Consider the following 14,365-nt stretch of genomic DNA (forward strand, 5'->3'; position numbering starts at 1 on the left):
CAAATGTTAGGTGTTTTGCTAAATGCCTGCTTTTGTAAATCTGTTGTCCTCAATTCTAGGCCAAGTTGCGAGGCCGAAACCGTTCTGCTGAGGAAGGGGATCCACAAAGTGAGACCAAGGAAACCCATGTTCAGCGCTCTAAATCGTGCAAGATTGCCAACATCACTGGGAAGCCTCTGGTGCTGCCACCCAAACCAGAGAAATCCTCAGGGTAGGTGTGTGGTGGTGGAAAATAACATATGTTGGTATGTCGGTGGTGGTTATCCTGCTTGTTGCAGAACGCGAGTGTGCTGCAACTCTTTCTGGCAACTACAGTGGTGCCTCGCAAGACGAAATTAATCCGTTCCGTGAGGCTCTTCGTATAGCGTTTTTTTCGTCTTGCGAAGCAAGCCCATTGACAGCTTAGCGGATTAGTGCTATTAGCGGTTTAGTGGCTTTTAGCAATCAGCTGTTAAGTGGCTTATCAGCGGATCAGCTGTTAAGCGGCTTAGCGGCTTAGGAAAAGGGGGGGGGGGAGGGAAAAAAACCCGCAGGAACTCGCAAGACATTTCGTCTTGCGAAGCAAGCCCATAGGGAAATTCATTTTGCGAAGCGCCTCCAAAACGGAAAACCCTTTCGTCTAGCGGGTTTTCCGTCTTGCAAGGCGTTCGTCTTGCGGGGCACCACTGTATAGCAGAAGAAAGGCAGCAGCCAACAATACACAGGAAATTAGGATAAAGATCATATATACTATCAGTGTTCTCAATTCTCCAAGTGCCATTGCTTATGTAGTCAGAACATCACCACCCATGCACAAGAGGCAGCACCCCAGGTTTGCAGAAGTACAAAAAATCATGAAGGAAGAAACCTTTTTGAGGGGAATGCCTCCTTATCCAAAAAATATCCCATTGAGAACTAAGTGTATAGAATGTTCCTTGACTAGGGAAAACCAGGGATGGTGAAGAATGAAATGGAACAGCTGGAATCCCTAATGGAGGGCATTTGTTCAATCATATGGACTTTGTTGGCCTATTGTTGGTCAGTTACAGGTGTCTGTATACCATTTGCCCCTCTAAGTCATGGTCCTCTGTATGTTATCAGACTGAAACTCACATTGTCCCTGACTGCTGGTCATGTTGGCTGGGGCTGAGGAGAGTTGCAGTCCATTCACATCCGGAAGACCACAAGTTCTACCCCCCCTTCTCTGCTCTGAACAATGCATAGTCATTCTTAGTTGGTGGAATGTTTTGTCTTTTTAGTGCTGGCATCGAATGAGACTCTGGCATGCCAACTAGTCTTAGTGGTTGGCATTCAGCTAGAGGGAAAGGGACAAAGGCATTTTGCGTTAAGACTCTTACCTGATGCAGACTCATGGCCTTTCCCTCCTCTTCTCTCTCTCCCCACTGTTGCTTTTTGAACATCCAGCCTGATAAAGAGTTCTGGGCAACTTGAAAGCTTGTCTGCTGTTTTGTGACATTTTTGGTTGGCCTAATAAAAGTATTGTCCTAAAACAGATTTTGGAGTTCAGTGATGTGTTCCCAGCAAATGACCTCATGGGATTTTCTCATTTTTAAAATAAACTTGCAGTTGTTTTGCCCCTCTTTGAGCATTCAAAAACTAATGTTACAAAAACTTTGAAACTGGATGTACTCTTACTTTTGGAATTGCCTTTCTCCCGTGTGAACCTGCGCAGGAATGCTGTTCCGCTACAGAGGCCCTCTACTATATTCACTTGCTGTTAGAGATACAACTAACGGGCTGGTCTGTGTATGTGTGTGTGTGTGTGTGTGTGTGTGTGTGTGAGAGAGAGAGAGAGAGAGAGAGAGAGAGAGAGAGAGAGAGAGAGAGAGCCTTCTCTGTTGTGGTGTCCACATTAAGGAACAGCCTGCCTAGGGAGATGCACTTGACTTCCTCATTGCTTGCCCTTCAGCAAGCAGTGAAGAACATCTTATTCCAGCAAGTGCTCACTTAACCTGGTCTCTCTCCATGATGTTTTAATTGTTGTTTTCAGCTGTTGTCTTACTGGTTTGTATTTATGATTTGTATTTTATGACTGTAGCCGTGGTCTTGTTGTAAGCTGCCTTAGTCCACTTCTGTGAGCAAAGGCAGGTAGAAGTAACTGAAATAAATAAGAAACATAATAAATATATTATTTTGGGGCAAACTTTGTTACTTAGTGTTGTGATTTTGGGTTCTGCCATGGGTCACAGCGCTACCTGCTCCTTCAGGCTTCCTGCCCACAACTTATGAGACATATTAGATGGGGGGGGGGGTTAGTGGTGCAGGGCTCTTAGATCTTTTTCTCTGCACTCTGCCTCCTTGCCTGTGTAGTGTTGGAGGGGTTGGAAAATTGTATATAGTGGCATGTCTGTGTGGCTGCATGCTGAGCGTTGGTATTCAAACTATTTCTTAGCATCCAGGTCCATCATTTTGCCTCTGGAATGTGGGTAACCCATTTTTTTTTTCTATCATAGTTCCACCTTTTGCTTTTAACCATTTCCTGACTCCCCTAGGTCAGAAACATCCTCACCCAATTGGCTGCAAGTTCTGAAGTTGAAAAAGAAGAAGTCTTGAAATAAAAACATTCAGGCAAGTTTTCTAGGGCTTAAGTCTAGCTTTCCAAATGGGCATCTGATCCCTAATATTTGTGCAAGTGGGATCATCATTGCTTTCCAAGTGCACTACATTCAGCACAGCTGGCCATTTTTGTTCTGCAGCTGCAAGAAAAGTTTGTTGGAATTTTGGCAGTTTGTCAAGCATGCTCACAGAAAAATGTCTGTGGCTGTTGTACATCAAGCATTAAGACCTCTGAATTGTTGAGAGAAGAGGATGAGGCATTTAGGCCTTCTGGAAGTTGAAGCACTCTTCATAGTGGATGTCAGTTGGACAGAGTTATAAGAGTGGCCATTAAATCTCTTCCCTGCTAGTATCCATATACCCCAAATTCTCTTCCGTGAGCTCTGACTGCAGTCTTGTCCAGATTGCACTCAGCAGCTTCAGGCTGCTTGTGTTAGCACATAAGTGTGATTTCAAATACAATGCTTTTCAGTACACATTTATTTTTGTTGTGTTTGTGTGGGTGGGGATAGGGAGCTTGGGGAATCCTCCTGTCCTTTTTGACCTTTCCATTTACCACTCTGGTAATGTATACTGGGTTAATCCTGGTACTATAAGGACAAAGCTATAGTTAGTAGAACTGCATGAGCCCAGAAGGCTGCACTAGTGGATTACCTGTGCTTGCATTGTGGTAATTGGCACTCTGGAATCCTACATATGTGAATTATCATGCATGTTCATGATAATCATGCTCTTGCCTAGCTGTTTGTAATCCCAAAGCCAGCTGCAGTAAAGGAGCCTAAAACATTTGCCATCTGTCAGAGGTCCATTGCAGTTAATGTAAAGTGACATGACCATCACAGGATGATTCATGTGCTTTGATTCCTGTGTAAATGGTATGTGCATATTGTAGGTGAGGAAACTAGCTGCCAGGCTGAAGAAGTGTGACTGGTATAGAGCAATTCCCAATAAGTGCTGCACTGGTTGACCTGGGAATTGTTGCAAAAACAACAGTCTTCCGTCACCTTCAAGACTTACATGTTTATCAAGGCACAAATGTTTGTAGACTAGACTCCATTTCGTCAGATGCATGGCACATTGTCCTAAGTAGGTGCATGCATGCAATATATGCACATGTGCACTTTTGGGCTGCGTGGGTGTATGAGGATAGAAGCAAATGAAATGCAAAAAGTACAGGTCGTGTCACAGCACTTCCATATATTGCACAGAATGAATGCTAGTCTACAAAGGTTTAGGTCATAATACATTTGTTACTCTTTGGGCTGTCTTTGCTGCACCAGACTACCATTATTCCAGGAACTAGAGTAGCATTCTAGCAGCTGGAACCGCATGTGGCGGGAAACATCCTGTGTCTGCAACTTGCAGGTTATTCTAGGAACTTTTTGCCACCTAGTGGGCAATGCTGCACATGACTTCCCGTTTATTTTGGTTGGGGAAATGGAAGATTGGTTCCTTGGGAATTCTAATTGAAAGAGAACTGAAGACGGAATTTGGCATACTAAATAACTATGCAGTTACAAAAGGTCACCTTGATTTGAACGTGCTGCTCCAAAGGGTGTGTAGGCTTGTGTGGGAGACTAAGCCTTTAACATGTTTTGCCCATGAGCCAAAGTTGGGCGGTGATGCATCAATCTGTAGGTGGGATTCCTGCACTATAGCAAATAAGCCTGCCAAGCTTTGTAATTCCTGTCATATTCTTCTTTTTGTTGCAGGTGTTGCTCTCCTGCTACTGGGGCCCTGACAGCTGAAGTTCCAGTGAGCTGTTCACGGGTGGGAGGCAGCATGTTGGGTCTGGAGCCAGAATCCCCACCTAACAACTTAGAGGGATTGGGGTGGGGTGGGGTGGGGGGAGGTGGGGAGGGGAGAGGGAGGACGAGGCACATTTATGCACTTTGTATCACATTCAGTCACTCATGCATATGACGGTCAGATGCTCTCTGCCGCTGTCCTGGCTGTTTTCTCCTTTTTTTCCTCCTTCTTATACCACATACATTTTTATAAAGTATCTTTATTCTTTTTTGTAACCAGTCAAGGAGCTTTTTGCTGGCCCCCTTTTCTTTCACCCCAAGGTAGGGAGGGAAGACAAAGAGGTGAGGCTTCTGCTTTCTCGGCTGCCATATAATGCATTTCAGACAAAAGAAGAATGGATTTCTCCCCCTTGGGCCACTTGAAACAAATAAAGGTTTTATGGTTAAGGAGGCACTGTGGTTCCCGCGTGCTTGTGTGTGATCCTCTGAGCTGTATCCTGAGCCAGCCTTGTTACTTGGCAACCTATTCTTTGAGAGGGGCAGACAAACGGGGGTTATAATAAAATGCTGGTGGTGAAATAATGTTTTGCTTTTTAGTGGATAAAAACAGGGCGCCTGTTCAATATAGCTTTACCTTTTTTAAAAATTGATTTTCAGTTTTTACTACTCATTGGCTTAGTCCTGTTGGGAATTGTAGGATGAGTGTAAATATTAGAATATGAAACTTGGTTCATTAGCTAGTTTCAATATGAATCAATGTGGAGAATTTTAGTTCTGGGGAGAAACCCAACCGTACCTCTTGGTGGGTATCTTAAGGTTGAAGATGTGCATGAAAAGATTCTGAGCTCTGAAAGTACATTCACCAGTCTTCTTGTCCTTTCCTATGTACGAGTAGTGAGCTCATTCTTGGTGTATTGATCATTGTGTATCTAAACTACACCACACATATATGGGAACCACAAGCACAAAAAATCCTTAGAAAAAAACTCAGAGTGCAGGCCCAAAATGTTCCAGTTAGAACTGAGTATCTTCAGTGTGCTCAGGATGCTGGTTAGTGGGTGGGTGTGGGGAGGAAAACCAGAAAGGGAGATGGAATGGAGTACATTTTAAGAGGGCAACGCAGGCTGAGCTGGACCCCTGAGCAGGAACACTCCATCCACAATGCAACTTTTTTTGTTGCAAGTCCTGCTTATACATACGTAATCCTCTCCAGGACTGAGGTAGCAAATAAACTCTTGGAGTGCTTAGATGTACAAGTGATGGCTTTAAAAATATGTATTTTTTAAAAGTCAGATAGCTTACATTGCCCACGGCAGGAGGGGCAAGATCTGTGGCTGATTCAGTCATGTAATCCCTAGTAAGTATGTGTGCTGATGGCACTGTAGGGGGAGATGAATCCAGGTTTGCTCTGCAGGGGGAAAAGCTTACACCAGATTTCCCCTCTCCCTCTTTTAAATACATCAGCACACATCCTCACTCCTCTTTAACTGGCTTTGTCTCGTACCTCCTGAATCCCCAAAGAGCAGTTGGGGTGGAGGAAATCTCCAACCTGTGAGGTTGTTTTAGGTGATCCTCTCCCACCTCTCCAACTCCTGACACCATTGTTCCTTTGCAGCCACATCTTGAATTCAACACCATCTAAATTAGGTGTCTTTCACCGGTTTTGCTACTTATGATAGAGGATGAAAGCACTTGCTCACTGCAGCTATATCAGAGCCATGATGAAAGTAGCGCTATGGGGAAATATGCCGTGTTCAGACACCACCAAATTCAAGCCACAGCTGCAAAGGCACAATCGAGAACTCACTTGAAGGCTTACAGCCTTCTCCTAATTGTTCTTTTGCAGGCATGGCTTTACCTTTCCTCTGCCTGATGTCTGGTGATGGGCAGGTGGGTGTGGCTTGCCCACTTCCACCTTTGGAACAACAAATTCGGTCCTTGAGCCAAAAGTGGTTCCCCAGCCCTGATTCAGAACAGGTATAAGTCAGGTCACATTCACGATACAGCATGGGGTATTTAATGCAGTTAATTTCATTAGGAAGTACTACAACCCCATTTTACACCTGGCACTGTTACACAGAGACTTTTCACATGTTGCCTGTGCCAGAAGTGGATTGGCCACTCTCCAGTTTCATAGTAGCCTCAGTTATGCAAGACAAGTATTTCTCAATCTTAAATGAGTCGGGGGTTCCTTTTGGACACATACTAGCTGGCCTTAACATGTAGTTGTGCAAACATCCTCCTCTTTCTCCTAGGTGACAGCTATGCAGGTGTGCATACAGCCAGTCTTCAAATTTAAATTGGTACCCCCTTCTCGGAACTCTTATGTGTCTCCCCACTCCCACCCGGTGGGATCTGCAAGCAACGAGGTGAGAATGACAGAAGCCATTCTTGAAGCAGGGGTCCTATAGTTTTCTTCTGGTCTGGCTGTTGCACCATTGCTCACTATGGCCGGCAAATCAGCCAGCTTTACTAGTGGAACAGAGTATTGAACTTGAGCCCACAGTAGATTAGCAGCTTAGCTACAATATTTTCTGAAAAGAGGATTTATTCATTCTTGGACACAGGTTTACCAGGGAGGCACACTTTTGATTTTACACACCTCGATTTAACTACAGCACAATCTTGAAGTGCCTTTAACTTGATCCCATTTTCAAATGTTATAGTGTAATTATTATTATTATTTTGCTTTTCAAACATGCCATTGCACATGCGGGATTTGCCTGAAACTGTTGTGTCTTGCACCCACCAGAGGGCACTGTGGCACCTTGTAAACTGGCAGCAGACATGTCTTGTTGCTTTGTGCATTCAGTTGCTACAGATGGACAGGAGAAGCGAAGGCAGTAAGAAACAGCAAGAGAGTGAAAGCAGTTCTACCACAGATGGAAAAAAATAATTATCTCACCACATGCATCCTGAACTGGATTAAAATTGAGTGGGGCCACCAACATAATTCTATCTGTATGCAGAGTGGTTCAGCTCTATCCATGTGCACACTTGAATATGGTCAAAACACGATAACTTTCATTGGAAACCAAAGTGGAAAAAGAAGAATTACAGTACTGAAGTGCCAGTAAGGAAAACAATAAGATTGGGCTCTCTTGGCCTCTACAAGATTTATGGCTGAAGAGAATGAGATGTTTGGTCACTTCAAAATCTACATCATTTTTATTGAAGTATTTGGGAAAGCACATGCGATGTTTGCAAAAATTCAAATTTATGTAAGTTTCCAGTATTCCTGCTTATGGATATGGTTAGTTGCAAGGGTTTCAGAAAAATGAGAGTGTTAAGTCTTAAATTGCTGTATTTTAAAATGAATGTTATCGCCTTAATAAAGCTTGAAAAATATTTTAAATACTTCACTTTCTTCCTCCTTGCCATCTTTGAACAGACCTGGGTAAGCATGAAAATGCCTGAGAATGTTCCCCTGCTTTCCCCATCACTACAGATGTTGCAGATGCTCCTAAATCTTTCGGCTTGCACAAACATTCCACATTTTCAGTATTTGTTCTATGTAAAGTATGTGTTCTGTGTTTGGCAAGGAGTGGGGGGTGAAGAGGAGAGAGACGTGATGTGATGTCATGGTGTTTGTCTCATTTCAGTGTGGATTTGTGACTTGGATGCTGCCAAGCCCACTGTTGTTTTGCAATTGTCACACTAACCCACTCTTTACAGGGTATTTATACGATGCCATTAAATCATAGTCCTGTGTTCCCTCCTCTCCATGTTCTCCCCTCCCCCTGCCCAACAGCAGAAAATCTGGCTTTTTTGTTAAAAGAATGGAACAAAAGTTTGTTAAGAGCTCAGTTTTTATACGTGCAGGGTCATATGAAATGTGCAAGCTCAAGACCACACATATATATCCCCACACATCGTCACTATTATGTTTCTGGTCAGCATTGTGTTAGCTGCATTTCTAAAACTTTTTTTGGCTATTATATTTAATTACTGAAATATTTGCAGAAGAGCGCTTAAATGAAAAACCATGTCTGTGCTAATAAAAACAAACAATTAAAAAACCAAGTTTCCAATCAGCGTCATTTCATCGTGTTTCATTCTCCCCTCCCGCTTCATATGGACATAAGCATACAATTGTGCATAAATTTGTTTTAGTGCAAATTAAAAACATGTTTGTTAAACTGGCAGGGAGGAAAATCTTGGAATTGCATGTTGAGATTATTTTTCCCCCTTTCCTGCCTATAAGGCTACGCTACACTAAAGAACACTTAGCACATTCATTTATATTATGATTATGGTGTAGATAATCTTACACTGTTGTTGGACTCCAGCTCCCATCAGTCTCAGCCAGCATGGCCAGTGGCCAGGGATGATGGGAACTGCAGTCCAACAACATCTGGAGGGTCAATGGTTCCTTGTTCCTGGTGGACAATGTCTGTTGCATCAGAGTCATAACTGCTTAATGGTTTTTGTGTGCAAAATGGCTGATGAGAAGCAGCAAGCTTCCCTTGCCTATGCTAAGTTGAGACCCTTTTCATTTAGCTTTCAAAATTATGTAGAGACTACACTATAGCAATCTAGTGGAGAATGCAAACTGGCAAAATAGGGAAGAGTGATGTATCTCAGTTTTTGAGAGCTGTGCACAAATCCTCACCTGTGCTTGGGAGTGCAGAGCATCCCCTCACAATAGCAAGACCACATACCTTTGGAATTTCACTTCCCATTCTGTCCTGCATGCTTCGGCTGAGATTCCTGCATTGGAGGGGGCTGGACTGGATGACCCTATGAAATTCTGTTATTCTATCTGTTGTGCCGAGAAGGTCTATGGCACTCCAAGGATAATGGGCTTGGGGCCTTATTTACTTCGTGCTGCAATGGCTACAGTGGATAGTCATTCAGCTCTGGATGGGAGGAAAGAGTTCTGTTATCTCCTTAAGCTGATCTGCATCCAAGCAGAGATTCTCCACTGCTCACATCCCCTCATTGTTACAGTGAGACACGCTATAAATACTTTGCTTACTGTATGCTGGCCCCAGCTCTCCTGTCCTTTCCTTCCTGTCTCCCTTCCATTTCCTGCCCCCCCCTCCCAATCTCAGCCAGGCATCTTCTCCAACATCCAGGAGCACTTGCAGCACTGAGGGAAAAGTGACGGAAATAGACAGGCGAGTGGCAGCCGGCGCTTTGGAGGGAGGCCCCTGCAGCTGTTGCTACACATCTCCGATCGAAAGGAGCCTGGCTGACGTTTCCAGGGCTGACTGCAGAGAAGGGAGCATTCCAGCTAAACTGGTTGGCATTGTACCTCTGTGCCAGTAACACATGCTTGTTGGCTCACTAGCCTAGCCCAGCACATCAAAACACTGACAACAATCGAAGATGTTTCTTTGACACAACATTTATTTCTATTTATTTCAAAGAGTTCAAGGTAGTGGATAGGTGGTAGGTGAGACTGGGGTGACTGGCCCCAGGCTCCCCAAATAGCTTCATGGCTGAGTGGGGACTTGAACCGCTACATCACACTGGCTGTCATTTAAAGCCCAATGGCAACTATATTTTACTAAGGGTGCTGGGAGCTGTAGCCCTATGAGGCGTAAATTTGAGTTTCCAGGAGTCTTGGTGCTTTAAATGCATGGTATGAGGGTAGGACTGTAGCTGTGTACCCAACAAAGATGGAAGAGAGTTGTTTTTACAAAAGGCCAAGTCTCTTAGAAGTTGAATCTTCCTTTGCATTTATTATGGACCAGCCTTCACCCAACCAGGTACCACCCTCTTTTGATGTTGTTGAACCAAACACTTGTTCCCATTATCCCTCAATATTGGCCATGCAGGCTGCTGCTAACAGTTGTGATCCAAAATGCCTGGGGGCATCATGTTGGAGAAGGCTGCTTTAAACAGGTGAAGTTTTCAAATATGATACCCCCAGGTATTTCTAGCCTCCCCCCCTTCTGAGGAAAACTGAGGGCAGTTACTTGGTTGTACTTGCTTGTATGTAATAATAAGGTAATTGACCAGGGCATGGCGGGGGAGATTGGGCAGCATGGAATCAAAGGGAACACCAGAGACGAGATGCTGCTGTCTGAGTTTACTTATTGCATAGTCACGTCTAACCCCCTTTTGCTGTGTCTGTTCCTCACTCTTTCATCTGGGCCACTCTCAAATTCACAATCCTTCCTCTCTCAGCTTGATTTGTAATGCCAGTTTCTAGACTAGACCTGGCTGGAATTTGCAATTTAAAATAAGAGTTGCTTTCCCCAAAGCTGTCTAACATCTGACATCGTGTCAATACCAGACCCATATTAAATAGTAATGATAAAGTCACATCATGCACACCTTTTGTTTTCCTAGAAAAGCTCCTACTCCCATCCATCGACTTAATTTAAAAGATATTTCAGAGTCTGGGAGTACGTGCAGTACTATGAGAGTGAGCTAGATGAACCAGGACCAATCTTGCACTCTGCCACAAGCTCTCTAGGTGACCTTAATCAAGCCCCTGGCTCTCTCCACACTTCCATTTTTTCCCCTTCCATTTGTCCCATGATTTCTAGCCATGGGTCTGAGAGGTTTTTCTTTTGCCTTGCTGCTTTCCCCTGGAAAACCCAATCTTTGCTATTGAATCAAAACAAATGTCAATCTGCAGAAAATGCAATGGATATTTGTTCAGATTTAGCAGTAAGCAGCAGGTTTTCTCAGGGAAAGTGGTGGGACAAAAGAAAAATCTCTTGAAAGCATGGGGCAAACAGAAGTGTGGACCAGCCCTAACATAAGGAAAGCCCTGCAGAATCAGGCACAGTGGCCCATCCAGTCTAGAATCCTGTTCTCACCGTGGCCAACCAGATGCCTTTGGGAACCCTGCAAGCAGGACCTGAGCACAAGAGCATCCTCTCTGGTTTCCAGCAACTGGTATTCAGAAACTTGTGGCCTCCTTTAGTCGAGGTAGAACATTGCCACCATGGCTAGTAGCCCTTGTTAGCCTTTTAAAGCCATCCAAGTTGGTAGCCACCATTACTTGTGGAAGTGAATCCAATATGTGAAGATGTCTTTCCTTTTGTCTGTCCTGGGTCTTCCAACATTCAGCTCCAAACTACACGTGATGTGGCAGCAACAGTTTTAGTCCTCTCCATTCATTATTGTTTTTAAAAGCCAAACTTGGTCTGGGCAGGCTACAAGGTGGGGTGCGAGAAAGACAGATGGAAGGGTGCTTAACCATTTTTATTCTGGCAATTTCCCAGCTCAAAATATCACCCCAATATGCTTTTTAATCTTGGAGGCAGAAAGAAAGATGTCCCTTGCTGGGGTGGGGAACCAGTGATTGTCCAGATGTTTTTAGATTCCATCTCCCATCAGTGATCAGGAATGATGGGAATTTTATTCCAGCAACATTCTGGAGGGCCATAGGTTCCTCATCGCTGGCCTAAATAGCTGTTTTGAGGATTTTTCACATAGCATATATGTAAATGACTGATAATTCAGTCATATTCTATTTTTTTAGCTGAAGTTCTTGTGTTTTTAAAATTAAGCAATTGGGTTAAAGAAAGATCTGCTGGAGTCTATTTAGACTGTAACATTGTAATGACTCAGGAGGTTTCTGAAATTTTGGCACCTTTACAAAACTGCTCTTTGCTGATCAAATTGCTGTTCTACCCTACCTGTTTATCACAGGCTTAAAATAGCAATTTAGGGGTGAAAAAATGCTGTTTGTAAGATTCTCGGAATAATCCTGTTTCTGGTACAGGAACTGAAGTCAAGGTCTGTTCCACGTGTCTCTTTGAATAGCTCAAGCGTCAGACGTGATTATGACACATCTTTAACCTCTTTAAAATAGGATGGGATTGTTTTCACCTGCACAGCTCTTCCTCCAGCCTCCTTGACTCCCAAGACATGCCCTGACTAGGAGAAGCCTCTGAATTTCAGGAGATAAAAGTCCATTAGATTGTATGGAGTGACTCTGAGAAATGCTGGAACATGAAATCTCTCAAATTTTTTTAACCTTGAGGCTGGTGATGGAGCATAGCAGATTGTAGTCTTTATGTAGAACGCGTTTAGAACTTCCAAGGTCAAAATATACTTATTGAACTTAAGATGGTGGGCATGAATGGGAGATGGCTGTTGCTCTCGTGTCTTGCTTGGGGGCTTCACAGAAGCATTTGATTGGCCACTGTGGAAAATGGGATGCTGGATTAAATAAACCCTCTGTCTTACCATCAGGCACCTATGTTCTTATGCAATATGGAAGCAGTATAGACCCAGAAGCACTGGGATCAATGTCCTTTCCATCAAGAGACAGGCTACCCTGATGTGATCTATGTGCCACTTAAAACAAAATGTTCATGCTGACTGGGCTGGTGGTTGTAGTCCCAAACTTTTGGAAGGCTAGTGAAAACAGTGCTTTCAGTTAGTTGCCTGCGTGTTTTAAAACATTATATTGAGGGCTTTATCACCTAAACTGGCTTTCCTACACAACGAATATGGATGTGTGTACATGTGCAAGCCCATGTGTTTGTCACATGTGACCCACTCCATGTGAGAGTTTCATAATGTCCTCCGTGGAAATTCATTCATGGGTGAAACAACCCCTAATGCCTTAGCATTTCTGAAGAAGTATTTCACAATATATAGCTTACCTGCCATAGAATTGTAGATCTTAGCTCATGAAGCACACATAAAAGGTAAAGGTAAAGGTACCCCTGCCCGTACGGGCCAGTCTTGACAGACTCTGGGGTTGTGCGCCCATCTCACTTAAGAGGCCAGGGGCCAGCGCTGTCCGGAGACACTTCCGGGTCACGTGGCCAGCGTGACATCGCTGCTCTGGCCAGAGCCAGAGCCGCACACGGAAACGCCGTTTACCTTCCCGCTGGTAAGCGGTCTCTATTTATCTACTTGCACCCGGAGGTGCTTTCGAACTGCTAGGTTGGCAGGCGCTGGGACCGGGCAGCGGGAGCGCACCCCGCCGCAGGGATTCGAACCGCCGACCTTTCGATCGGCAAGTCCTAGGCGCTGAGGCTTTAACCCACAGCGCCACCTGCGTCCCCTGAAGCACACATACCGAGGTCTATTCTAAATCGTGTTCTCATTTCAAATTAGGCAAAAGAGAGGCTTGCCATTTTTGGCTAGTTCCTCACATGAAGTGGATATGTTTTCTAGAAATGATGATGTTCCCAAGGGCTACCTAGTGATCTACAGTCACTGTGCCCACTTACCTGGGAATAAGATTCATTGCACTCAATGAGGCTTCTTTTGATGCTAGTATAGGATCACACCATAATATACTGATACCCAAGTTCATCTAGTGGTTTTGATAATGTTGGAAGGGGGTCGTGAACAGTGAACCAGGAAGTCTCTGGTTCAAATGTCACCTTTTGCTATGAACTCACTACTTAGTTAGCCTTAGGCAAACTGATAGGCTCAGCCACTTGGCCATCTGCCATACAGGGCTAATGATTCTGACCTACCTTGTATGCTTCGGAATTACTGAAAAAAGGTGTATGATTCAGTTGTGCTAAATAACTCTTAAATATTATTGCAGTTGGAGACTTGGATCTCCCACTAACCATGACATCATGCTTATTCCCTGGTATGTGAAGAGGAGAATGAGATGGGCTACCCATTGGCAAAAGGATCTAGACTGAACGTTTTCCAAAACAAGAATGGTATTTGATCATTTAATGATCATCGAAGCTGGCCTGCTACATCAGTACCACACATGCTCACTATGATTTTCTACTTTTCAACAAATGGTTTGCATGATTTGGGGAAATTGCTCCCTTGACTAAGCCAGACATGCTTTCTTGTTTTTAATTTCCCATCTGTAGACCTGAGCAGATATCTGTTGTTAATCCTTCCAGAGTGAAACAATGAGAGGGGCAGTGTGTTGCATTGGTTGGATGAAGACTGGGGAGACCAAAGTTCAAATCCCCCACTTAGTTATGATGCTCACCTTAGACTTGTCACCATACCCTACCTTGCAGGATTGTTGTAAGAATAAAATGGAGGTGGGTGGGGAGAAGATTTGTATACCACCCTGAAGTCCTTGAAGGCAGGCAAATCACAGTCAAGATAGTGTAAGCATTCAGGGTCTGTTTAACTAGATCAAAGTACACTTCTTTCCT

At 44.0% G+C, this 14,365-nt stretch overlaps 1 protein-coding gene and 1 long non-coding RNA gene across 15 annotated transcripts in view; one reads left to right on the forward strand and one right to left on the reverse strand.

Moving 5' to 3' along the window:
• TNKS1BP1 (tankyrase 1 binding protein 1) overlaps window positions 1-4,758 on the forward strand; it is a 28,292-nt gene extending 23,534 nt beyond the window's left edge. For 13 of the 14 annotated variants that reach the window (XM_083743032.1, XM_083743036.1, XM_083743039.1 and 10 more), the window contains exons 10-12: window positions 60-211; window positions 2,493-2,568; window positions 4,269-4,758. In XM_083743032.1, coding sequence (XP_083599158.1) covers window positions 60-211; window positions 2,493-2,553 — 213 coding nt within the window. In that variant the 3' untranslated portion in view covers window positions 2,554-2,568; window positions 4,269-4,758. Of the gene's footprint in view, window positions 1-59; window positions 315-673; window positions 2,569-4,268 lie in introns of all 14 variants that reach the window. The other variant, XR_014565321.1, reaches the window with a different exon arrangement.
• LOC310826891 overlaps window positions 1-14,365 on the reverse strand; it is a 155,493-nt gene that overhangs the window by 84,741 nt on the left and 56,387 nt on the right. The window lies entirely within an intron of this gene.

The sequence above is a fragment of the Podarcis gaigeae genome (assembly GCF_964106915.1).
Source record: "Podarcis gaigeae genome assembly, chromosome: 1".
NCBI lineage: Eukaryota > Metazoa > Chordata > Lepidosauria > Squamata > Lacertidae > Podarcis > Podarcis gaigeae.